General features: G+C 49.7%; 1 protein-coding gene across 1 annotated transcript; it reads right to left on the bottom strand.

Annotated features, from left to right (window-relative positions):
- Window positions 1–24,273: 24,273 nt before the first annotated feature.
- Dusp1 (dual specificity phosphatase 1) lies at window positions 24,274–27,067 on the bottom strand. Its single transcript, NM_053769.4, has 4 exons — window positions 26,550–27,067; window positions 26,180–26,325; window positions 25,587–25,806; window positions 24,274–25,326 (listed from the first exon to the last, which is right to left on the bottom strand). Exons 1-4 carry the CDS (start codon window positions 26,914–26,916, stop codon window positions 24,956–24,958), a joined length of 1,104 nt encoding a protein of 367 aa, NP_446221.2. The 5' UTR covers window positions 26,917–27,067; the 3' UTR covers window positions 24,274–24,955.
- Between the last annotated feature and the right edge of the window lie 529 nt (window positions 27,068–27,596).

Raw genomic sequence — 27,596 nt, 5'->3', positions numbered from 1 at the left:
TGCCTAGCAAACGCAAGGCCCTGGGTTCGGTCCCCAGCTCCGAAAAATAAAAAAAATAGAAAAAAGAAAAAGAAAAGATGTCACTGCAACTGTGACCAGAGAGCATGCTGGGAGTAGCTGAGGGGCACACTCCATGCAGGACCCTAAGGATGTCTCTGGTGCCCACCATACCCTGCCCTGCGTTGCCAGTGGCACTGCGGTCTACCTGCCAGGTCAAAGTAGATAGAACAACTTTGCTCATTTCTGCAATCTAGGCTCCCGGCTCTACTTGGACAGAGCTCAGGAGGACTGTGGGACTATGGGAAATAGATCAATGATAAAGGGCAGAGGACACGGGGCTTTTTACTCCAGAAGTGAGTTAAGTCCTCAATATATAAAAGAGAAGAGTAGGAAACCCCAAGAATAGGCCTTGAAGGTCCAAGGTCCCCTGAACAGTCATTTCCCTCTGTCCCCTTTGTCCTGGGGACGAGACATCACATGTGAGGTATTTCAAGAAGGAAATGCCCAGGGTAAGGGGAAAGGATGTCATTGCTTCCTTCTGGGTCACAATGTAAGGGTTTCATGTTTGTCTTCCCCTCTAGACTGAGCTCCTGATGTGTGGGGTGAGTGGGCTTCTCCATCTGTGTCTAGGACACCCAGACAGCACCTAAGTACCCTCGGCAGCCTGAGGCACCTATTGGATGAATGAAGGAGTGAGGGAGAGAGATTTGCTGTCAGGACATTCCTACCCCTGGACCTTTCCCTGAGGACATGAGAATGAAAGTCTGGGCCTCTGTTCACTGAGCTTCTAGCATGTTCCAGGCCCAGCTGTTGCTTTCACCAAGGTCACGTGTCCTAGCAATAACCATGCTGGCATTTTAATCCACTCTGCACGGTGCATAGTTTGACTTGGGGAGCTTATTTTTCCCTTTAAAAGAAACTTAAAAGTTGACTGGGCTCCTAGGTGCGCAGCCAAGGGAAATGAGAACACGAAACCACATGAAGACTTGAACATGAACGGTCATGGTGACATGATTCATCGGAGCTCAAGTGGAAAGAGCCCGGAGGCAGCATCAGTCAGAGAGGAACAGTGTGTGCACAGCCATGTAATAGGATATTACCATTCTATCACAAATAATGATTGTTAATAAAGCATCCACACATACTACAGCATGTATGAACCTTGGACAAGAGAGAGATTTGAGGAAACCCACCCCTGAAGACCCCATATTATGAAAGCTTATTTCTATGAAATGTCCTGGATAGGCAAGCCCCAGAGAGGGAGGGTAGATTCCCACTGCCTAAGGCCAGGAGAGGGATGTGGGCAGGGGCTGTGTAGGAGGAGCGTAGCGATCGCCAATAGACCGGCCAGTACAGCTGTGAATACATGGAAACCCACTGAACCTTGCGTTCTACATGGGCGAATGATGTGGCATGTGAATTTTTTCAATGAAGCTGTTATAAAACCCAAAAGAAAGAAATTAGAGAATTCCCCCTTTCCAAGGAGGCGCCCACAGAGAGGCTGGTTTCACAATCCAGTGGTGGCTCTGGTTTGCCAATGGCATTTCTGTTTTTCAACAGTCTTGAGCCTATTCTGCGAGGCAGCTTTTCTCAAGACTCATGCTGGACCCTAGAAGCCCCATATTGCTGGCTGATGCCTGTCTCCAGTCTGGGTGACCCTGTCCGTTGCCCTTTGCCCCCTTGTCCATGCCAGCCATGGCCCCTCCCCCAGCCCCTCTCTGCTCAGGAAAGCCAGCTCCAAATGCCTGGGCTGCCTCAGGAACCTAGTGACGTGGGCCTGTTGTGGTGTGTTTGGGCACAGACGCCTTCGCTGCCAGCGTTGCCAGGCACAGAGGGTGACTAACCCAGCCAGTTGTGTTCAGGTTTCAGTGCCAACCCAGGAGCAGGGGGAGCTGAGGCCTTCAGCTGCTCAGGGACGATGGGCTTGCTATACCTGGGCTACACTTACACACACCAGCAAGCATCCTCAGCCTCCTCATTGCCAGACATCCAATGACGAAGAAGTGCCCAAAAGAGTTCTTGGGAAGGTAGAAAACAAAACAAAACGACTCAAAAAATGTAGGAACCCCAGACAAATAAACATCAAAGTCACTGTTACTGCCCACTGGCTGCACCACTGTGGCTACACACACAGGCCCAGTCAACTGTAGATTTTTTAAACTGTGTCTGAGTCAAGCAGGTAGCCCATACCTGCGATACTAGCACTGGGGAGGTAGAGGCAGGAAGATGACAAGTTTGAGGCTAGCCTGGACTACAAGAGTGAGAGAGGCTGCCTCCGAAAATAATTACGTCTATACTGAAAACATGTGTCTTTCTTACCATCATTCCGTCATCGATACAGTGTGGTATCTGCCACACATGTGCAGTGAGTTAGGGGTGGTGTGTCTTGCAGAGCTGGTTTAAAGAATAGAGGAGGGTTGCTCAGGCTCTATGGAGACACTGTGCTGCATGGGTCGACTTGATCTCTGTACAGTCCTAGGATGATTCTCCTGCCCCCATCCCCAAAGCATCTGAACTCAGAACTTCCAGCCTAGCTAAGGTCTAGGGAGAGGGTGGTGTCTGGAATGGGCCTGGAAGAGAACCAGTGATGGTGGCCAGCTAGAGGCAAGGAAGACCACCAGAGCAGAGCAGGCTGGGATTCAGCCTCGGGGGAGCATCTTCAGGAACGGCCGGGTCTTCTTGAGCTTCTGTGTACAGAAGCCTTAGGGAGTCACAGGTGGGCAGCAGGGTCTGCTCTAGCTTCTCTTTCTCAAAGCTCTGGCTGCTGGATAGAGAAGAGACAAGTCGAGGGGAGCAGGAGAGGCATCCATCCTCTTACTGCAGGAGGGCACTGGCTGGCAGGAAAGTCCCTCTCTCCTAGCAAAAGGACAGTGGATACTGTGGCTGTTGGCACTTGACACTTGCATTTAAATCAAGTGCTAAACATTTCCGACGATTTTTACCATTGTGATTCATTCAAAGCTTAAGGAAACAAGCCCAGGGGCTGGAGAGAGGGCTCTGCAGGTCACACACACACACACACACACACACACACACACACACACACACACACACACACACACACACACACACGGCACCTCACAGCCATCTGGTAGACCCGGCACACTCTTCTGATCTGTGTTGGCACCAGGCATACATGTGGTGCACATACACACATGCAGAGGAAACACTCAATAATGTAAAAATCAAATAAGTAAATCAATATTTCTCTCCCTCTCCCTCTCCTCCTCCCTCCCCCACCTCCATCTCTCTTATAAAAGTGTGAACGGAAAGAAATTATCCCAGCCAAAGGCCAGGATTTAATTAACAGTTCTTTTGCTTTTTATCATTGTTGTCGTCGTCGTCGTTGTTATTGTTGTCATCGTTGCTGCTGCTGCTGCTGCTGCTGCTGCTGCTGCTGCTGCTGCTGCTGCTGCTGATGTTCACAGTAGTATAAAACGTAACTGATGTAAAATGTTGGTGGAGGGGGCTGAAGAGATGGCTCAGCGGTTAAGAGCACTGACTGCTCTTCCTGAGGTCCTGAGTTCAAGTCCCAGCAACCACATGGTGGCTCACAACCATCTGTAATGGGATCTGATGTCCTCTTCTGGTGTGTCTGAAGACAGCTACAGTGTACTTACATATAATAAATAAATCTTTAAAAAAAAATGTTGGTGGAGCATGTCTTCAGTCTGGAGACAGAGGCAAGCAGCTCCCTGAGTTTAAGGTCAGCCTAGTCTACATAGTGAGTTCCAGGCTTGCATAGTGAGACCCAGCTTCTAAATACCAAAAAATAAAAAAATAAAAAAATGACGATGACGACGACGACGACAATGGTGGTGAAAGTTTTGAAATGAGGAAACAAATATGAACCTAAGACTTCAGGGGAACGGTGAAGTACAAATTAACAAAAATTTACCAGGAACCACATGGGTTTGTTGTGGTTTGTTTGTGTGCCTTTTTTTTTTTTTTTTTTTTTTTAGTAAACACTTGATTTTTAAAATTTAATCCCCAAACCAGTTCAAATCCTGCCCTGTGGGTCTGGAAAGCATCAGTCTGGGTCACTGGCCTCACTGCCCCATTGGCTTAAGCACCTTCTTTGCTTAAAGTGAAGCCAGTGCATATACCTCTGTGAGCTTATACCTCTTGCCCTAGTTTGGTCTCTGTTGCTGTGACAAACTCGATGACCGACCACAACTTAGAGAGGGAACAATGTGTTTCGTCTTACAGCTCACGGACCATCAAGGAGGGAACCTGGAGGCAGGAGCTGATGCAGGAGCCACAGAGGGGGCTGCTTACTGGCTTGCTCCTCGTGGCTTGCTCGATCTGCTTTCTTATATACCTAGGGGTGGTACCACCCACAGTGGGCTGAGACCTTCCCCATTGATCTTTAATCAAGAAAATGCCTCCACAGACTCGCCTACAAGGCAATCTGACAGAAGCTATACGTTTTCTATCCTGATTCCCTCTTCCCAGATGACCCTGGCCTGTGTCCAGTGGACAAAAAGCTAGTCAACATACCTCCGGAAGGTTCCATTGCTGTGGTGAGGTAGGAATAAAGCAAACACTAAACACAAGTGCTTATTAAAGCAGCCTTGGGGGAAGGTTGACCAGAAGGTGTTTTCTCTATGCACTGGCTTCACTTGAAGCATAGAAGGTGCTTAAGCCAATGGGGCAGTGAGGCCAGCCCCAATCTCCTCGTTCTCCGGAGCAGGCTATATAGAACCTTTGCAGAAAGAACACCAACTTCTGCACACAGTTAGTTGAGTAAGCCTGCAGGTTTCTTGCCTGCAAACTGGGTCTGTGGTTCTCCTATGTGTAACACATGCCTGCTCAGAGGTAAAAGGGGACCGATGGCCGGGTACAGGCTAGCAAGAGGGAACAAGTGCCCACCTCCATGGCCCTGCCCCACCCAACTGGCCAGTGGAAAGGAGCCACTCAGCTGTCACAGGAACAAACCAACCAGGCCAGTATGTCCTCTCCCAACCCCTTCACACCCCATGCACATCCATCGAGCTCTTCCAGGCGGACTGGCTGAGCCAGACCTGCTCACAATGGAGGAGGCGTAGCGCTCAGGGATTCATATTCATCCTTGGTAAGAACCATTCTATCATAGTTTATCATAGTCCCTTTGTCCCCAAGATCACTTGACCAGCCAGGATGTCCCCACAGGCAAGCCTCAGAGCCCAATCCTCCCTGCCTGCCACACACTAGAGTGTATACTGTGAGTTTGAGAGTCTCCAGTGTCTCCACCTTGGTAGCTACCAACCAGCCCTCATATCCCCCCAACCCTTATCCTATACGCATCATAGGGAACCCCTGGTCTCTGGAGACTTTGCCTATGTCACCCACCCCTTTGCCTTTAACAGGCTCCTCTCCTCTGGGAAGCCCCTTCCTTAATATTCTTTGTCCCACCAGAACCCTGTCTAGTAAACTCTTACTGAGTCTGTGGAGCCCTGCCCAGCTGCCTCCTCCTCTGAGAAGTCTTCCCCCGATTCTCACATCACAGTAACCTTGCACGCTGTGGTGTGAATGCCTCCCTCTAGAGGAGGGCACGGAACCATCCAGACCATCCGCGCACCTACTGGGTGGTGGAACTTAAAGGACAATGGCTCCGTGCTCCGACTCACTCAGCTCAAAGCTTAGTTCTGCAACTGCCAGCTATGCACCCTGAGGGAAGAAACTTCACCTCTCTGATCCCCTGTACTAAGATACAAGTCTCCACCCCCTAACACTGAGGCAATAGGAAATGCCTAGCATTGCAGGGCTTAAATGACTCTTCATTCACTTCCCTGGACATCAGGAATTCTCGATGCTCTCCCCTAACATCCAGTTGTGTTCATATCCACACTTGTATTAAAAGCCTAGGCCAAGATCATTCCTGGCTGACTGGCTGCGAACCCTGGTTGACCTTGTTCTCAGGACCAGCTCCAACCGATGTACTCCGACACTGTGCCTGTAGAAATTCCCTCATAGGTGCCCACAGATGTGTGCGAGAATCCGCTCAGAAGCATGGCAGGTGGAACCAAGCCCATCAGAAGCGGCAGGGCCACACTGCTGAGCCCCAGCAAAGGCAAGGGCCAGCTGTGCACAGCTGCCCTGGATCAGGGACACGTTCCTCGTCCCGGCAGCAGGTGCGTGTTGTTTATGCTGGTTCCCAGGCAGCAGAATACAGCAGCCCTGGCCAAGAGTTCTAATTTTAAACATCGGCAGGCAGAATTAAAGGTCAGATCCTGAAGGGCTACCCAAAAAATGCACACACTATAAAAAGATGACCCTCAGTGTAAAAAAAGATACCCTACCTCTCTGTTCCACCTTCTACACTGCCTGACACGCCAAGGACATACCTGTCAGGGGAGGCAATGGCCCTGACTGGTTCCCTCCCACCCTAAGTCAGGGGTCTCCAAACTGCTGGGCTCCAAAAATCCCACCTGGAAACTCAGTTCAAAGTAGATGGGCGAACCCCAGACAGATTCCGGGGTCTTTCTTCAGGTGTCTTGAAGATCTTTTCATCTGTTAGGGGCCTTTCTATTGAAGTCGTCACCGCATCCCTTGCAGCAATTCTGTGGCACACGCCAGCTCCTTCCCGTGGGCCCACATCTGATGCCTGCTGACAGGGGCACGTCTTTGTGGTGGCTCCTGCCTAGTGTTGGGAAGTGGAAGGGGCCGATGGATTCCCGTGTGATATGACTCCCTGATGGGATGTATTCTTGTTCTCCCAGCCAAGGCTCAGGTGACATGCTGCTGTATTTTTCTAGAGTGAGAACTGCCACGGGTGCCCAATGCTTCCTCAAGTCCTGGGTTAGTAGAACGATGTTGTTACACCCTTTCACATTTCTAAGCAGGACTGAATCTAACAGAACTCCCCCGCTCACCGTCTAGTTACATACAGTTTACTTATAAAGAGGCATGATGACCAAGACCCCTTCTTCTGGTGGGTCACTGTCTCTGAGCAGCACCAGGGCATAGGGCCAGATCTCCATGCATCCTGGACCCCACCCTCTCCCCTGCCTGGTCCCTCGGGTGCAAACCCAGCCCCCTCCTCTTCGGGTAACTCTATTGTTCAGCTGCTTCCGACCTGAGGCTGGTGAGAACTGGAGGCGCCAGCCCTTCCTGCCCTAGGCATGGCCCTCCGGAGGAGCTGCGTTCCAGTGCTGGGTCCAACGTCTGGGCCGCTGGACTGTCACTGCCTAAGGCAGTAGGGGACGCTGGGCTCCGGGACTGCCCACCCTACTTGCCCTCTGCAGGAGACCGAAAGCCACCTGCCAGGGTAACCTCAGGACAACTCCAGGGAACGGATCTCATAGCCAGGTGCCTGCCATCCCCAAAGATGTTGGCAGGATACCTTTTACCAACAAGTGGGGTGAGATGGGGACTTGGCCTTGGTACTAAGTGACTGAATCTAGACTTTCCTAGGACCAAGGGCATTATTTCTCCATGGGGCAAAATGAAGCCCAGGCACCTGAAAAGCAGGAAGTAGCAAGCCCAGGCCTCCCCACAGTGGAGCTCCTCTCTGCCTCAGTTTCCTTGTAGATGGCAGCTGTAACAGCACCTACTACACCCACTGTGAGCCCTGGAGAAAACACCTATCAATCTTGGTTCTAAAGTAACTTCTAAGACACACAGGGACTAACGGAGAGCTAGGGTGACCAGCCACCCCTAAAGGGTTTCCTGAATACGGCTCTCTGATGCTAAACCCGGGACAGTCCTGGCACACCAGTGAGATAGTTGCCCTCACCAGACTGATCTGGTAAAGCCCAGCCAGGAGTAGGCCCCAGTTTTATGCTCAGAGCTATTGTTTCTCCCAGAAGCCCTTGGGCCCTCGGTCCTGGTCTCTGCACAGTGTCCTTGCTTAGCCACAGAGAGACCAGACGTTCTTAACACAAAAATTTTCCACATCCTTCAGGGCAATCTTTTGGTGCCAGAAATAGTCATCAGGATTTGGGAGTTAGCCCAGGCCACTAAAAATAGTTCCATTGCCCCCTGGAAGGCCCGCTCCATGTGGGCCCCAGATGCCCTGCACTTAATGAGGTGCCTGTCCCCAGCTAGCACCTTAAATGAACAAGAGCTCTTCTGGACGAGCTGGCTGGATACACAGGTGGTAAGCTCCGCTCAGCTTCCTCAGACCAGACATGCCTTTTCCTCCACTCAGAGAGCAGGGCTGTGCCTCGAGTTCACGCCTGAGCAGTCACAGGACAGCCTTACCTTCCTCGCCTAGCCACGGACCTTAACACATTTCCATATACATACACCAGCCACAGATGCTCACCCACGACATTCATCCCAGAGCGTAACCCTCGCTCTCCAGTCTACATCCCCAAGGCTGTGCCCCACGTGGGTCCTTACCCAGTTTCCACCTGGCCTTTAAGAAGATAGTCTTATTAGTTAAATAATTTTATTTTGTTTATGTGTGCATGTGAGCGCCTGTGTGAGCTAGTGTAGACCATGAGCATGTAGGTACCCGCAGATGCCAGTAGGTGGCGTTATATCCTCTGGAGCTAAAGTGCAGGCAGTTGTGAGCTCCCTAATGTGGTTGCTGGGCATCCATCCTAGGTCCTCAGAAAGAACAGTAAATGCTCTTAACTGCTTTTCCTTTTCTGGCACCAAGTATTGAACCTAAACCTTAAATATTCTGATCAAGCACTGTGCCCCTGATCTATGGCCCCGACCCCCTTTTTACAGTTTGGTTTGTAACAGTCTCTCTAATGTATATAGGCCACCCAGAGTAGTGACACTGGGACTCCAGGTCCCATACACCATGTGCTGGCTCTGATGAGCATGGGCTCTGCCAGGTGAGGGGCTACAGCGGAGAAGATGCACCTCAGGTTCCTGTGGGTACCCTCTGGAACTGGAGCCAGAGCCCTTACGCTCCCCAGGGCAGCGAACTCACAGGAGTGAGCACCGATATGAACTCCAGCTGTCAACCCCCAGCAGATTCACCTCTCTGCCAAGCAGTGATGGCGGGCTCTTTGGACCTTGGGACATATGGGAGCCCACCACACCCTCTGCAGTGTTATTCTGGATCTAAATGCACTCTGGAAATTAAGTCCATGAAATTGTGTTTAAAGATCTACTAATGCAAGTAGATTAGTCTAAAACATTGCATTGACTAAAACACCCAACCATGGGGACATGCTGTATTAGCATGAGGATAGAAAACTCTAGGAGACACTGAATGGCTAAGATGCGGGGGAAGGGTGCAGAGAATGGATATTTTAAGTATAAATATGGCCTTTTTAAAAAAGGCTTGTTGGCAGGAATAATAAATTCTGCATTTCTCAAACCTCAAAAATATGTCAAACTAAGGGCTGGAACGATGCTCAGTGGCTAAGAGCGATTACTGCTCTTACAAGAGGACCTGAGTTCTGCTCCCTCAGCGATAACAGGAGGCTCAGGACCACTCGTAACTCCAGCTCCACAGAGATGTGACACCTGTGGGCACCTGCACTTGCTTACACACGCCCTCACATGAACACTCAGCTGAGAACCGTTTTTATTAAAAGTAATAAAGCCAGGTGTGGTGGTGCACACCTTTGATCCCAGCACTTAGGAGGCAGAGACAGGTGAGTGTCTGAGTTTGAGGCCAGCCTGGTCTACAAAGGGAATTCCAAGGCTATACAAACAAAACCTCATCTCAAAACAAAACAAAACACAAAAAACAAAAACAAGAAAAAAACAAAATGGGATTGCAGACTTGTACAACCATTCTGGAAATCAGTCTGGAGGTTCCTCAGAAAATTGGACATTGAACTGGCTGAGGATCCAGCTATACCTCTCTTGGGCATATACCCAAAAGATGCCCCAACATATAAAAAAGACACGTGCTCCACTATGTTCATAGCAGCCTTATTTATAATAGCCAGAAGCTGGAAAGAACCCAGATGCCCTTCAACAGAGGAATGGATACAGAAAATGTGGTGCATCTACACAATGGAATATTACTCAGCTATCAAAAACAATGACTTTATGAAATTCGTAGGCAAATGGTTGGAACTGGAAAATATCATCCTGAGTGAGGTAACCCAATCACAGAAAAACACACATGGTATGCACTCATTGATAAGTGGCTATTAGCCCAAATGCTTGAATTACCCTGGATGCCTAGAACAAATGAAACTCAAGACGGATGATCAAAATGTGAATGCTTCACTCCTTCTTTAAAAGGGGGAACAAGAATACCCTTGGCAGGGAATAGAGAGGCAAAGATTAAAACAGAGACAGAAGGAACACCCATTCAGAGCCTGCCCCACATGTGGCCCATACATATACAGCCACCCAATTAGACAAGATGGATGAAGCAAAGAAGTGCAGGCAGACAGGAGCCGGATGTAGATCTCTCCTGAGAGACACAGCCAGAATACAGCAAATACAGAGGCGAATGCCAGCAGCAAACCACTGAACTGAGAACAGGACCCCCATTGAAGGAATCAGAAAAAGAACTGGAAAGCTTGAAGGGGCTGGAGACCCCATATGAACAACAATGCCAAGCAACTAGAGCTTCCAGGGACTAAGCCACTATCTAAAGACTATACATGGACTGACCCTGGACTCTGACCTCATAGGTAGCATTGAATATCCTAGTAAGATCACCAGTGTAAGGGGAAGCCCTGGGTCCTGCTAAGACTGAACCCCCAGTGAACGTGATTGTTGTGGGGAGGGTGGCAATGGGGGGAGGATGGGGAGGGGAACACCCATAAAGAAGGGGAGGGGGAGGGGTTAGGGGGATGTTGGCCCAGAAACCAGGAAAGGGAATAACACTCGAAATGTAAATAAGAAATACTCAAGTTAATAAAAAAAAAAGAAAAGAAAAAAACAAAATATATAAATGATATCTTAAAAATATATAAAACTATAAATTTGTCAACACTGTAAAGCTGACACTAGATGTGTTTGCTGAGAGCAATTTTATTTTACCAGGTTACCGAGGGGGGTCACTGGGACTAATGACAGGACTCAGTTTCATAGGGCCCTTGTCAGAAGCATGATGCTCTAACATGCTTTCCCTATTTGCACACTGATGCCGGAGGCTGCTTTGGTTTCAGGCGCTGGCAGAAGACACAGCACTCTCAAGGCAGAGAGAGACAAAGGACTTGACCACTCACAGCACAGTGCATAGCACATGCTCCAGTTCTGGGCAGGTTCTCTAGACCCTAATCTCCATGGGGCTCGTGCAGAAAGCCAGGTGGCTACCCCTTAGTCGGTGCTGGAGCTGAGGTACAAAATGGAGCCCTTCCTTAACTGCAGCTGCATCTGTCCAGGGCATCCCTACAGTGCATGCCATCCACCACCTAGTTATTTTAGAGTCATCATGGTGGTGGACACCATACTTGGAGGAAGGCTGTGCTAATGGATCAAGCCTCAGAACAAGGTTGCCACTGTCTCAGGACAGACTGTGCAGATGGAGGCTGGTGTTGCCTCTGAGCAATCGTCTCCTCCCAAAGTTAACCATAACAAGCCCCAGCTGTGGCCTTAGCTGCCATGCTCCTGTAGCAGGCAGTGTTTCTCACTCCAGCAAGCAGACTGGGCCATCACATCCTCCCCACATCCTTGTTTGTTCCGAGAGGATAACAACTCACATTTCAAAACTTAGTCCGCAACAATGTAACGGTGTATCTGCGAGCCATCCAGTCAGCACCCTACACCGGTGTCCACCTGGTGAGACCTAACAGCAACCCAATCCCTTTTATCTGGGTGACATTTCCCTTCTGTGTGCTAATTCTTGGTAAGCTCTTTAATTATTTATTTTTTATATTATTATTATTATTATTATTATAATATTTACTTTATATTCCAATCATAGTCTCTCCTCCTGGTCCCCTCTTTCAAGGCTCCTTCTCTACTTCCCCCTCTCCTTCTCTAAGGAAGAGGAGGTCGCCCCTGGGTATCACCTCACCCTGGCACATTAAGTCACAGCGGACTAGGCGCATCCTCTCCCACTGAGGCCAAATAAGGGAGCACAGTTAGGGGAGCCAGATCCACAGGTGACAACAGAGTCAGGGACAGCCCATACTCCTGTCATTTGAGACCCACATGAAGACCAAGCTGTTCATCTGCTAAATATGTACAGGGTCCGGTGTACATCTACTACATACGTGCAGGGTCCGGTTTAGCCGCCCCTGCTCAGAAGTCTTCTACATACATTCTTATATGGTATGTGGCGTCCCCCACACTTCAGTTAAGAATGCCCCCAAGCTGAGCTCCGTGATGCTGTCGATTCACACATGCCAGGGGCACTGTCATGGGCTTCTTGTAAGTGGAAGGGTGGGTACTTACAGTGCACAGACAGACACAGTTCAGAGCTACAGGCAGTTCTGTGGTCAGGGGCACATGCTGGCCACTCATGGAGCTTGGAGTCTGGATCCCAGAACCCGCATCAACAGGCTCACGAGGGACCCAACACCTTCCTCTGGCCTCCACAGGCACCCGAGTGCTCTCACATAGACGCACGGACACACAAATAGAATAGTTTTCAGTGTCGTTCAGATAGTGCCCATACACTTCACCGCTTCATATAAGGGGAAGTCTTAGAAAGCAACATCTGTATATGACGGGCTTGAACACATCCCTGCTAAAAAGGGTGAATGTAGTGTGAATATTTTAACAAATCCTGTTGCAGGGTTCCTTTCTACCTACACACACACACACACACACACACACACACACACACACACACACCCTTTATATTTAAATAAGCCCTAAGCAGCACAATAGCTGGACAGCTGCCTACCCTCCATGCTGTTAAACTCTACCTTCTATCCCTAACCCCACTGTTTCTGTGTTTCATCTAGGCTGCTACTAACTCCAAATGGCCAGACCACATGGCCATATTTTTGATTCAACTAACCCACGGTGGCACCTTCTCTTCTCCTGCACACTCCCCTAAGACAAGGTGACCCCTGTCTCTCTCTTGCGTACTCTTCTAAGGCCTGGCTGCTATCTGATCCCTGCTCTTTTCCCTTGGTCCCAAGCCCGGGGAAAACTAAACCCCACCTATGTCTTGTCTCCCCAGTTATTGGCTGCTGGCATCTTTACTTATCAATAAGAATAAACTGGGGGCAGAGTCCCTCAATGCCTTCCTGCAGACTCTCTGTGCTAACAGTTTTGGGGATTCAAGCAACATTAGGCCAAACCCTCTACAGGTGAACTACTCCACTGAGCCATAGAAGCTCTTTAATTGAGGAGACAAACCTATCCTAATTTGTATTGGAGAAACCCAGAGCCATTGTTTTGGTTTTCCTTAGAATAGAATCTTGCTATATAGCCCAGGCTGTTCTTTAACTCCTGCCCCTCCTGCGTTGGCCTCCCAAGTCCTGGGACTACAGGGAAAGGAGTTATCTGTATTAGTCCTTGGTAGGAAACACATCTGGCCCAGGCTCTTCACCTGCAAACATCCTTGAAGAGACAGTTCCAGGATGTGTCACGATGCATAAGAAACTGTGGAGACTCATTGTTTTCCTGTCGTCCACAGTGACCAACCCAGCGTCCTTCTGTCTTATTGTCCTGTTGTCATTCCCAGTGTCATGTTATGGGTCACAATTGCTGCTGCCCCAGCTCCTGGCACTATCTGTTGGATAGAAGCAAAGCACTGCCCTCTTTGTGGAGACCCCTTGCAAGTGCGACACATCTTTACCGTGATCTATCGAAAGTATATGTGTTGGGCCAACAGCAGCAAGAATATCTTCCACCCTGTTAGACACAGAGGCCAATGACACTGGAAGCAAATCTCTTGGATACCATGCTAGGCAAGCAATGTCCCTACTGGGCTATCAGGTTCTGTCTTGCTAAGACTATCTGCAGGAAGGCCGTATAGAAAAGATGAGCAGAGCCAGTCCATGGAGCAGCCAGACACTGCCAGTCACAGCCAAGGCATGTGAGTCCTAATGGCTCTCTCTAGGCTGGGGACAAGGCCATTTTAACTGCATTGGATATTTTCCAACCTCTGAAGGCCCATGATGAAGGTCCATGGTGAACCCATCTACTCGATATTTAAGGATTAAGAATCTGAAGTCCAGAAAAGTTATGTGATTTGCTGAGTGTCACACAACAAGAAAATGGTACAGTTGGGGCTAGAGCACAACCCTCATGTCCTAGCTCTTCAGAAAGTGGTAATTGCTGAGGATAAGGATGTGTGTTATGTAGCGATTTCCTCAGAATTCTTAACATTACATTTTTAAATCTCCATGAGTGTACATGGTTTTGTGTGTGTGTGTGTGTGTGTGTGTGTGTGTGTGTGTATACACGTGCATGTTCGTGCTAGGAGATTGAACGAAATTCCTCAAATGTTTCTTCCTAAATGGAAGAGGCAGACTTCTATTAAGTTTCAGGAAGTACATCTTACAAGGCTTAGGAACCTCCTGAAACTCATAAGAGTCTCAAGGTTCCTTCCCAAGGTTATATAAGCAACAGCAATTGCTGGGGAGAGGGAAACTTTCTTTCTAGCTGCCTATCAATTCCACTGATACTTTTTCAATGATGCGACTGCCATGGAGTCTCTCATACCCTGTAAATAACCCCAATCAAGCTAGCAGTTTCACCTAGCTGTATGTGAAATCCTTTCTTTGGTCTGTCATTAGTGCCCTATCCAAGGTGAACAGACATTTGTTTAGGTGTTCCCAGTAAAAGTCAAACAAGGATAAGCTAAAAGAGGCTGGCCAGCAAAGCCTGTGGCAGCACCATCGTTTCAGTCACTGACAAAATGGTATAAAGAACAACTAACAGAGTCCCGAGAGGAAGCAGAGGCCACAGTCCTAATCTGCTGTTGTAAAAATATAAAAAATAAAAAAAGTATTGTTGTCTTTTACCTCACTAGGTCCAGCCCACGGTGCCCCAAGATATCTGCTAGATATCTTGGCGGAAACACATCACAATTCCTGCCGCCGCACACTTTGCTACACTCAAATTTGCTACATAAAAGAACACACAACACTATAATCTTTGACCCAATTGATAAGATATAGTTGCCCACCTAAACATACAAAGCCCAGTACCATCCATCCCTTAAGAACATTTGTAACAACCTGTAAAGGCACAGCGTGGAGTCTTAATGTCACCTGCCATATTGTCCTGCCACGGCTTCTCTCTCTTCCTCCCCTCTCCTCCTTTCCATTTCAGTCTCCTCCTCTTCCTTCAAACTTCCCTCCCACCCATCCTTCCTTCTCCTCCAATGACAGGCCTCCTTTTATCCTGTACCTGCCCCTCACCTGTATTTTACAAATTCAATGGGGAGTTGGTGAAGTCACCAGAGTTCTGAGTTCGTGACTAGTCAGCTGTCCTTGGGGCAGTGGAATTACCATCAAAATACAGATAACTCCAGGGCAAACCACAGCACTAACCAGCTCAACTTTCTTCTCAGGACACTACCTGCCCACTCTGTGATGTGTCCAGTGTTAGAGACACACGGCTCTGATCCACCCTTTGAGAGAGCTGAACAGGTGCATGAAATTCCTGGGGTGCGGCTCTGGAGAAGTGGGGGTGAGAAGGAGTCCAGGAGCAACTCCAGGAACCCTTATTCCTTACATAAAACCAAGGCTTCAGACTCTCTACACATTCCGGGACCCAGAAGCCCTTCCTATGCCATGTCTCCAGGTCTCTTCCTCAGTGTATCCTTCTTGTCGGTTCTCCTCAGGCAACTCTCGGTCCCTGGGTCCCTATCCCTGAAGCACTGTGGTCTCGACTACTTACTAATGGCAGAGACCCAGAGGTTAGAGTCACCCCCATGTGTCTCCATCTTTATCGCTAGCATCCAGCCGAAGGCATGGCACTTCTCGCTCAGGAAGGGTTGCTCTTTGGATTGAACTGTGGGTGATAAGAATGGAGTCCTTGTCTCGGTCAAGTACCTGCCCTCATGTCTCCGGCAATATTCACAGCAGACCACCAACACCTGCCCCCACCCCACAAGCATGGCACGTGCCCCCTGTAGACAGAGGTGCCTCCAGACTCTACCAAATGCTCCTTCAGCCCTCCAGCCGCAGTGACAGCCAGCATTTGGGTGGAAGCTAAAAAAAAAAGGGGGGGAGGGAGGCATTCTCACCACCTTCCCTCAGCACCCACACAGACCAACTCTCCTCTTTATTGAGGAACTGACAAAGAGTCCCGAATGCCAGGAAGGTTGACCAAGAGCCGTATAGGAGGCCAGAGGAGAATCCCCAATGGCCACTAAACAAAGGACATTTCCAAGAGGACGGCGTGGGATGTTAAGCCTTCCTACCAGATGAGAAGTTGTGAGTCAGAGCCAGGAGCGTCCCCGCTGACTTCCCCGTGAATCAGTTACTACCCTCCACCTCAGCAAAGGCCCGCAGTCGGGGGGAATTCTCTCCTGAGCAAGAGGGAGGAACTAAAGGGAAGTGGTGGAACACAGGGTCTCTGAGTGAAGTCCCTGAGGTCGATCTCTCACTGCAAGCCTCCCCTGACCCAGCACTGATCCGGGTGGGAGAACCCCATCATAGCTAGGTCCCGTATGGCCAGGGAAGCCGCCTGCTTCCTGCTCACCAGTGCTTTCGGATGCTCTGTTTTGTTTGCATGCCACTGAGTACTGTGGGAAGGTCTCCAAGGGAAATTGCCTCATGTAGAAGGGAAAGAGATGGCTGAGCACAAAACAGTCACTTCCCCTATGCTGGTGCCCAGGACTTACCCAGAGAGGAAGGGACCTGTTTAAGCTCCTCCCTTCACCGTGTGTGTGTGTGTGTGTGTGTGTGTGTGTGTGTGTGTGTGTGTGTGTGTGTAGAACCCTTAGCATGCCAGGCTGGAGTGTAAGACCAGGTGTCGGGCGGTAAGTGAGTGAGATGTGGCCACTGTCCTCACAGACCCTGAACCATTAAACAAATGTCAGGTGATGGGTACCATGGGAAAAAAGGAGAGACGAGGAAAAGACAGGGCCTTCCATTGTTGGGAAGCAGCCTAGTTTAATTGGTGACAGTCAAAGAGTAGCCAGTCTTTCCACAGCTGTTGAAAGGAGAACTGAAGGAACAAGGAGTTGGCAGGAAGTTCAGGTGCGAGTCCCTGAGGGAGTAAGGACAGGAGAAGCCAAGTCCTTGAATGTGGGTTAGATAGAAGATCAGGTATGTTCTGAGGAGACGGTGACCGGATATGCTGCAAGTTTCTCTCTGGATGTACATGCTTCTAATTTCTTTTAATGATACGGAAAATGCTGAAATTATGTGCATTAATAGGTACCATGTGGTATTTTGGTACACGTACACATGTGTAATGTTTACATCAGATGAAATAACCTGCCACCTCAGTCAGTTACTGTTTCTTAAGAGAAAACCCTTCAGAGATGCACAGTGTGGAGGGCCTGGCTGTGCAGTCCCAGCCCATATCCTCTTGATCCGAGCCTCCTGAAGTTCACCTACCCTATCCCATTCCTTCTGGGGTTTGAAACTCGAATCCTTTGCTACAGTCTCATTGATGAAAAGGAAAACTGGATGAACTCTAGTACTGGGTTATAAGAGGTTAAGCTATTATCTCCCAACTTTGAAATGTGGAAAACAAAATGAAGGCTAAGAAGTCAAGTGTCACTTTGTAGAGACATACATGTCGAGCAAGACAAGAATAAAAGTCTAGAGTTCCTCAAGGAGGTGCCTGCTAAGCCCCCTCCAAGCTCTCAGCTGATCTCCAACTCGATTTAACTCCCCGGATTCCAACCAAGCTGATCATCCCAGGCTCTCAAAGCCGTCTCGAAGTTACCAAGGTCATCTCATGCTCTGACTGGATTAAGGTTACCCCAACTGCTTAAACCCCTGAGACAAAGTCCACTGTTTTTTGAGGCTCACCCTAAGCCTCAAATGGTGGCCAGTATTTTTCACACCCCATGAGCCAAAAGTAAACACACACACACGAAGCATGGTCAAAATCAAAAACAGGGATGGAGAGATGGTTCAGTCAGCTGAGAAGCAGGGACAGGCAGTGGGGTGAGGGGCAGGGGAAGGGGCTCGATGCACCAGCCTGGAGACCTGAGTTCAACCGCTGGAAGCCAAAGTCTTTTGACCTTCAAAGGTGTGGCCTGTACACCCACCTCTTCCCCCTATAACACACACACACACACACACACACACACACACACACACACACACACACACACACTCATACCAATAATAAATACTTTTTACAAATCTGGGGATACTTATAATCCTAGCATTCGGTCAGCAGAGGCAGGTGGATCTTTGTGAGTTCCAGGATAGGTACATAGACAGACCCTGTCTTAGATAGATAGATAGATAGATAGATAGATAGATAGATAGATAGATAGATAGATAGATAGATGGATAGATAGATGGATAGATAGGTAGATAGATAGATGGACAGATGAATGGAGAGAGAGAGAGAGAGAGAGAGAGAGAGAGAGAGAGCGCAAGCTGGGCTGAAACAGAAGACACAAGCCCAAGGTCAGTCTGGGAAATTTAGTGAGACTCTCTCAAAATAATAAATTTTAAAATATGAAAAAAGAAGTCTGGGGATATAGCCCAGTGATCGAGCACCCACCTAGCATGCGCGAAGCCCTGGGTTAATTTCCAGAGAGAGAGAAACACAGCAAGACTAGGAGAGCTATTGGCCACTCAGTAAAATAAAACAACGATGTTAGTATCTAAAGAATATAGAAGAATGATAACAAGAACTTCCCAGAACATTAAACAGCGTTAAGTGACAGATCTCAGAGCACGGCATGTCAAAGCGATGTGCATAGAAACCTACAGAGACACATTAGAGTAAGATTTCTTACAAAGGTAAATCCCTAGATCTAAGAGAAGAAAGAAGGAAAGTAGGGTTATTAGCATACTTCCCAACTGTGACAACCACAGCCTAAAGGTAGTGGGCTATATCTTCAGTGTAATTAAAGGAAGAAAGCAAAATCCAGAATTTTTTGCTCAATGAAATATCCTTGTGTAGTGGGCTAGTGCTGTTAGATATTCAAATGCTAAATATCCCAAGATAAACCAAGACCTGGCTGTTCCAAGACACGCAGATCCTCACACATACCAGCTTTTGTAGTATAAACCTCGTCCTCCAAACTGTGATTGATTCATAAAGATGCCTACAGTCTGTTGTTGGGCAGAAGAGAGGTAGGCGGGGCTTTGATTCCAAGGCTTGGGGGTCCCAGGCAGAGACCACTAGGGAGGGAAAGAGAGAGGAGGAGGAAGGAGGAAGTGGACATGGGTAGATGGATCGTGTCCTCATGACCACGAGGGCTGACCTGTGGGAATAGGAACAGCCCAGGCGGAACATGGTGAGCGATATCTCAGGGTTACTGATGGGAAGTAGAGAAAATATCTTAGAGGGTTCATATCTGCCCAGCTCTCATGCTTTAAGGATTATTATAATTATAAAGGTTTTGTGCCTTTGAGAATTAAATGATCCAAAGTGGAATAGAAACCCCCAAATAATATTTATCACAACATTCTGGTGCCCAACATAGGACAAAAGTAACCAAAAGTTTAAAAAAAAAAGTAAGGAAGGTGAAGAAAAACGTTTGCAGGGACAGGAACTGGGGCAGAGACCAGCTTCACTTCCAGCTGGGTGTTTACAGTTGGGCTGAACAACCCAGGAAACAGCTCAGGTTACTTCCGCAACTCAGGCAAGGTCAAGGGTAGCCATGCCACGCCACGCCACACAGGCCATTTTAGAAGTGATAGGATTGGTTTATTTGGGATTTTTATGTTTTGAAGATAGCCCCGTCTCAGTTTGCTGTTGAATTAAGTATGTCATGAGCCTCTGTCGTCCCAGGCAGGATGCCCTGCAGACAGAGCCTGGCTTAGGGGCAAATCCCAGGTGTGCATTTGGAATTGCTGGGTTTGGGCACCTCTTAGGCGCGTGACTATTTCTAGGGAGCTACTGGTACTTTCGTCTACATCTAGACAAACACCTAGAACAGAGGTTAAAGTTGGAGACTGTCAGTGTGCCTTCCTATACTCTATCTTTTTCTCACCGGCCATTAACAACAGGACCGGTCAAAGGGGCTAATGTGTGACACTCTCCACAAGTCCACGTCTGCTTAGCACCCACCCGAAGCGAATCCCTGGCGACTCTCCTATAGAGATACCAGGACTGAGACCTTGAGGAAAGACGTGTTCCATGGTCAGTCAGATACCAGCTGGTAGATCAATTCCAGAATTCCTTCTCATTTCTTAATCCTTTGAAAGCTTAAGGAGAACCATCAGTACTAGTACGTACTTACTGAAGGGATGAATGAATGACTGATGCCTGTTGTCGTGGTGATTTATAATCCCATCTTTACGGTGTGGTCCAGAGCACAGCAAGGACAGGCCTGGGAGTTGGGGGCAGGTGGTACCTTCCTTCCATAGACTCTTTAGGGAAGCCCATTCTCAGGAGGATCAAAACATAGCCATCACACCAATTCACTTTTCAAAGGTCCCCTCGCTGGGCCATCTTTAGAAACACCTGCCTTCTAAGTTGTACTTTCTGAGACCAGCCTGAAGGAAGCCCAGGACTTCAAGGTTCCTGGCCTTGAGGATGGAGGGGAGTTAGACCTAGGAGTCGAACAGGAAAGGAAGCTGGGTGACACTTCAGGTGCTTCTTACGGATGAGGAAACTGTCTCTGAGCGGGCCTAGGTCAGTGGGGCAGGGCGGGGTGATCTCAGAGCAAGGCCACTTCTTCTGGCAAAGCTGAGTGACAGGCATTATGTGAATGCAGGCTGGCGTCACGACAGCAGCAGGACAGCTCACCCCTGCTTCCCTCTGCCAGGGCACTCTGCTCAGGGAGGGGCATCAATGCTGTGACAGAATGGGGACCAGCTGACTCACAAGCTCGATAATGTGCTTTTTCATTAAGTTAAGCCATGAATCAAAACCACCTTTAGAGTAAGAGGCAATTGGACCACATTAAAGATGGGGAAACTGGGGGCTGGGGATTTAGCTCAGTGGTAGAGCGCTTACCTAGGAAGCGCAAGGCCCTGGGTTCGGTCCCCAGCTCCGAAAAAAAAGAACCAAAAAAAAAAAAAGATGGAGAAACTGAGACTTCAAGAGTTTGACAAGCCACTGTCAAAATCTGGGACTCAAACACGGGTCTGACTGACTCAAGTGTACTATGCCCTGTCCACTAAGGGACCATTCAAGCCTCAGGTTTTGCTGCCCTCTGGGCTGAAACCCTTTTCCCAGCTCACCATTCAGGTCTCGATGTGGCTGGTGACCCCTCTGAGTAACCCGTGCCTGACTAACCAGGCTGACTAGCCTGGAATATTCTCTATTACTAACCCACCTTCATGGTTCCATCCATATCCCACAGTCTTATTTACACACATTCCGGTTTGCGGGCCCCTTACCAGCGAGTGCTTTGTCTTTCCCCAAACAGAGGGCATGGAGTCATGGATACTTATTGCCTGGTTGATCAATGAAGGAGGCGAGGAAGGAGTGGGACTGGCTCTTAGTTTTAGAAACTCATTAGAAGATGGGGGTTTTAAGGTACTTTCCTGAACAGAACTTCTATGCAATACAACACTCAAGGCCAATACCTTGAGGACCCTTTGTTCTTCGGAGAACAAACCCAGCGCTGAGCTGACACACAGGAGGGAGCCCAGGCTGCACTCAACCAGACTGTTCTTGAACAAACTTGCCCAGCACAGCACCAGGAAAAAAAAAAGTCCCCAGAGGTGGGCAGCCCTCCTACCAGCTACCCAGAATGCAGCCTTTGGAGACAAACAGCCCCAGGTGACTGGGATCCACCCCGCTAGGGGGTGTGGGAAAGCCAGCTCCAACACGGCAGGCGGCAGGCGGGGCCAGCCGGCTGACAGTGTTTGCCTCTGTATACAGCAACAGAAACCAAGCAGCCAGAACTTCTCAGAGGCACCCCGCCCCCCACTTCGTTTTAATCTCCCAAACTGACTTGTCAGCATCAGGAAGTGACATGACAGCTTTCCTCACAAAAGGGAAACTCCTCAGTGTTACCATGGGGATGGAGGCCATTGCGGGATCACAGATTTATATAATCTTAAAGGTGTAGGCACCATGATGTCATTCTGGATAAGCTGAGATGGGAGGCGGGGGGGGGGGGGGGGGGAATGGATGCCAGAGACTGCTAGTGCAAAACAGGAGAGCTGCAAAGAGTTGCAAAGTCCCCGGAAAGTAAGGAGAGGATGTTGAGGAGGCGGTGGGGGCTGAAGTCTCATCCGATGGATGCCTGGAAACTACAGGAGAGCACAGGACCGTCATCTATGCCTTTTCCACAGCCTGGAATTAAAGAGCCAGGATGAAACCGGCTCTTCAGATCCAGGGCAAACCGGTCATTTCACAGGGTGGGAAAACTAGACCTCACTGGGGATGAGGGGATCCAATTGTTGCACCACAGCTCAGTCAATATGCCAATCACTGAAGCAGCTTTTATTGCCTTTGTTACACAGAGGAGGAAACTGAGGCCTTGAGGGGTAGAGCATTCCTACCCAAAAGGTCTGGCATAGTGGGGAACACAGCTGGCTAGAAAACATGGGTTTAGCTGCTCCCTCGAGCTATCTTGGATCAAGCTTCACTGCGACTCCAGTCTCTGCAAGACCACCTAATAACTGGGACACTGATTCAGCTGCCCTGTCTCTTCCTCAGGAAAACAGACATGATGTTAGAGATCGTGAACACAGGCAAAACCCTCAACGGACCCCAGAACTCAGTGGCAGCCCCTTAACTTGTGACAGCTGTGACTGTCACAAGAGTCTTAAACGTTGTTGTGTCTCTGCCAATTGTCTCTGGGAAACAAACGTCTTAACAGTCTCTTTTAATCCTGAGATGCTGACTTCCGTCTCAAGCATGATGTTTTCTGGAGCGTCTAAGCAAAGGTGACCCATGAGAGGGACTGCTCCTGGTCTGGGCTGTGAAGAGACACAACTGTTTTCACTGGCGGCTCCCCGAGGCTGCCTCTGTACTTTTCCGTTGACTAGCTCACACTTGAGATTAATTTGGGTTTAACCAGTGACTGCCAAGTCAAAAAAGCAGAGGCCCAGGCCCACGGGAAAGGCAGTCCCCGCATCTGCCACGGAATAGTGACCCCGTGGTACCTTTCCACGAAGGGGACAACTCGCAAAGGCAAATATCTAGGCTTGATAAAAAAACAACAACAACAACAACAACAAAAAACGCTGTTTGTTTTGAAAAGCATTCATCCACTCACCCCAAACCCAGCCAAGGATATGAGCTTGCCAGCCCTGGACAAGTTCTTCTGTCTTAGAACACAAGGATCTTCAGACCTGGATGTCACGTGGCAGGGGAGTGGGGGAGGTCAAGGGCAGATTCTGTGTCAAGACTTGAACAATGGGGCTGGGTGAGGACCATGGCACCAGTCGAGGTCGCTTCCTTTTCCACTTCACACGGCACTTAGTCCACAGAAGAGCAGGCACTCAGGGGCCTGTAACCTGAGAGCAGGCACCCAAGGGCATGGCACCCAAGAGCAGGCAACCAGAGACTGGGGACCCAATGTCTTTGCTGTTATTTCATTTGATATTGCAGATCGGGTTGTGGCTCGGTAGTGAACTATACCTTCTCAGCGTTAGTCTGCTGACACTAGTGAAAATCAGTTTTCCCTACAGCAAGTGTGACTTAATTGCTGTCTCTTTAACACAGTCTCGGAGAGCAGCAAGCGACCTGAAGGAGACAGCTGCCAAAAAAAACGACGTTTCTATGCAGAAGTCCGTGTGCAAACCCTCCAAAAACTAGCAGAGGGAGTGCAGGTGATTTCTTCCATGTACACGCATACAGAGCATGGACTTTTTATTTGATGCATTATTTTTAAAGATGTAAAAGCCTTGTTCGAGGCACACACACACACACACACTCACACACACACACACACACACACACACGCATGATATAGATAAGCGACAAAGTTTAGAGGTCATAGAATTAGAAAGCAAACTACAGCTCCCAATTCCCTACTTTAGCTGCTCAGCTACTTCGGGCCTCCCATCCTCATCTGCACAGCACCTGAGCCTCTCTGAGAGCAGGCTACTCCTATGCTCTGTAAATCCTGAGAACACGTTAATCCAGGCATTCTGCAAATAGCTCAGAGAGGGGCGATCTTGTCCACGATTCCCAAGGAAGATATTAACAAAAGAAGGTAATTCAGGCAAATGCTTCTGGAGACACTCAAGATCCCTAGGTGACATGGTAGCTTCTGTGACTGTCAAAGGACACAGGTTTGCACCTCGACCCCTACTAAGATCTGGGCGACAGCAACTAGTGCTTCATCTGCATCCTTCCCTTGGAACCCATGGGTCAACCAAGATGGGGCACTGGTTCAGTGCCCCATACTATGCCACTTGCTCAAGAGTGCGGTCGCCAAAGAAACAAAGCACCGAGAACTCAATAGAAATGTCATAATTTATTCTGCTGTATAAAAAAAAAGTCATCCTAGTAACAAAATGTCTTCTCAGAAGAAGAAATATATTACTTCAGATCATAAATAAACAAACATACAACTGTTGATAGCTAAAAGCTACAAACAAACCAACACTGGCTTCGTCCATCAGTGCTGAAAGCCTGCTCTGGGTCTATTTACAAGATAGTACAGTACGCAAACACAAAAAGTGAGGTATTTCGTTCTTCTATGAGTAGACAATGACATTTGTGAGGGCAGACCACCCACCCACACAAAAATAAATAAGGTAAAACTCTCAAACGTGTATGTCATCGGGAATGGTTAATACTGGTAGGTATGTCAAGCACGAAGTTTCTAGAAAAAACAGGCAAGGGAAGAAACTGGCTCAAACAGAGTCCTTTCCCTTCTGCCCTGTTTTGTCAGAGGGGCTCGATGTACCCACAATATATTGGTCCCGAACGGGCTGAGTTCAGCAAATGTCTTGCGGTCAAGTCATTGTTATGACTGCTTGGGAACTCAGTGGAACTCGGGAGGTGTTTGGGGGGGGGGGTGTTAAATAAATAAGGACCAGCTCACATGAGCCTCTCCCAGAGTTATTGCATTGCTCCTCCCATGGGAGGAGTGTCGTCCCGGTGGCACGTGAAACTCCACACCTCCCCTGGCCCTTCAGCAGCTCGGAGAGGTTGTGATGGGGCTTTGAAGGTAGTTCAGGGCACTGTTCGTGGGGTGAACAGGGATGGAGACAGGGAAGTTGAAGACCGTTGTAGTAGAGGTGCCCCGGTCAAGGACAGCCATGGCCGGGCTCCCAGCTTCTGCAGAACAGTGAGGGGCCAGTACTTGGGACTCAAATTGCAGCAGCTGGCCCATGAAGCTGAAGTTGGGGGAGATAATACTCCGCCTCTGCTTCACGAACTCAAAGGCCTCGTCCAGCTTCACTCGGTTAGTCCTCATGAGGTAAGCAAGGCAGATGGTGGCTGACCTGGAGATGCCGGCCTGGCAGTGCACAAACACCCTTCCTCCAGCATCCTTGATGGAGTCTGAAAAACAAAGTTATGGCTTACTCAAAAACTCAGGAGGACAGCCGAGCCCTGATCAAAGACGCCCTCATGCTATCATAGGGACTGTGCATATGCTGTGCAAAGGATAGCAAGGGATTTAAACCCAGATTGGGTGTCTGCACGTATAATCCTGGACAAGACAGTCAGTCCAACTATTCAAGTCTCAGTGAGGAGGAAGGTTGGGCTCAGCAGCTACAGTAGAGAAGAACGCAGAGATCCCAGACATCTATCCCACTTACCTATAAAGTCAATCGCCTCGTTGAACCAGGAGCTAATGTCTGCCTTGTGGTTGTCCTCCACAGGGATGCTCTTGTACTGGTAGTGACCCTCAAAGTGGTTAGGACAATTGGCCGAGACGTTGATCAAAGCAGTGATACCCAAGGCGTCGAGCATATCTTTCCGGGAAGCATGGTAAGCACTGCCCAGGTACAGGAAGGACAGGATCTCCACTGGGCCCCCCTGAAATCCAAAACAATCCAGCGTTCATCAAGCTTGTTCGGCGTGAACACGCCAGGACCCACGCCCACAAAAACTCCCGACTGAAAAAGGGAGTTTCTGAAAAGCGGTGACCTCAGTACTGCTGTTGACATATGAAAATAATAGTAAAGAATCGAGCCGGTTGGCCGGGACAGAGCCAACAAGCTCTTCCGTGCCAGCAACTGGGAGAATTCAGCTCCATCCAATTGCTTCATGGTGAAATGAAGATCCTCGTGTCCCCGCTAGTATAAATAAAGCTACAGCCGCTTTCTCTATTCTCCCTGGCACAAGCTTCCCAGAGCTCTGCCAGTTCTGCCACCTCCCAGCCTCTCGTAGACCCCGGACTCCTACTAACCTGGTCGTAGAGAGGGGTGCTACAGGAGCTGCATCCGGATTCTGCACTGTCAGGCACACTAGTACTCAGCGGGAGGCTGAGCCCCATGGGGGTGGACTGTTTGCTGCACAGCTCAGGGCAGGAAGCCGAAAACGCTTCATATCCTCCTGAGAATACAAAGGTACATATTTTCCCATTAACGCCGCCGCCGACGCAGTACCTGGAGACAAGTCACCCACCCACCAGGGGCTGCGAGTTTACAAGGAAGGTTTAGGAAGTCTTTGTTCCCGGAGTCAAACAAAGCCAGTGACAAGCCCCTGGACACAGGCGCTCTCACACTCCAGGTGGGACGCCCCCCTTCCTTAGCTGATGGCAGAAGTCCTGCGCGTACCTTGGAGGAAGAAGACTTGAGTGGAGCGCGCTTCTCGGCAGAGCGCGCCCGCGGCCAGGGCCAGGGTGCCGTCGCGCTTGGCGCCGTCCAGGGCGGCGCTGCGTTCGTCCAGCAGCACTACGGCGTGATAGGCTCCGGCCAGCAGGCGGCCGCGCAGTTCGGTGTTCGGCACGATATGCTCCAGGCCCATGGCGCCCTTGGCGCGGCGCCGCACGATGGTGCTGAAGCGCACGTTCACTGAGCCCACGATGTGGCCGGCGTTGAAGGCGAAGAAGGAGCGACAATCCAGAAGCAGGCACTGAGCGGCGCGCTCTCGCAGCAGCGCGCGCAGCCCCCCGGCGTCCAGGATGCCCACCTCCATCACCATGGCCAGCACCAGCGACCCCAGCGTGCCCGTTCTGCAGCTCTCCAGAAATAGTCTGTCGATCTTGTGCGGTTTTTTGTGGCCCTAAATCCTCAAGTGCTCGCTGATCCTAATCTGGCTTCACCGCGCGTCCCGCCCGCCAGTCCTTTGCTGCGCGCTGGTTCGGAGGAGCGCGGTTTTATGTGGCCTCTTGGGGGCGGTCCCGGGCGCGGCACAGGAGGAGGGGGGGAACGGTTTGTTTGTTTGAATGGCGGACACGTGACCGGGTGGTGACGTCACCCGCCCTGCCGGGCTTGGCGCCACCAAAGCCAAAAGCAAAGACGTCATCGGCCTGGGAGCGGGTCGGCTTTGAGCGCTGGCTCCGGGCCGGGCCCCCACCCTCCTGCCCTCCGAGCTCGCAGGCAGGACGGCGCGCTGCCAGCCGGGGTGGCCAGAAGGCTCGGCCTGAGGACGCGCCCGGGGACACCTGCCCTGCTCCCCTGCCCGGGTCTCTAACGAGCGCGCGGCCACTCCTGGGATCACGGTCTCAGTTGGCCCCGCTCTGGCTGCTGGGGTGGTGGGCGCGGGAGCAGAGCGGGAAAGGGAAGTGGATAGTGAGAGATGACCAACTCGGTCTATAACCCTCTGGCTATACTGAGGACAAACAGCGAGAGTCCAGACGTCCTTCTTGAATCTCACTTTAA

Source organism: Rattus norvegicus, chromosome 10 (genome assembly GCF_036323735.1).
Source record: "Rattus norvegicus strain BN/NHsdMcwi chromosome 10, GRCr8, whole genome shotgun sequence".
Classification (NCBI taxonomy): Eukaryota; Metazoa; Chordata; class Mammalia; order Rodentia; family Muridae; genus Rattus; species Rattus norvegicus.
Note: the sequence above shows the minus strand (reverse complement) of the source record. Positions and strands in the feature narration are given on the sequence as shown.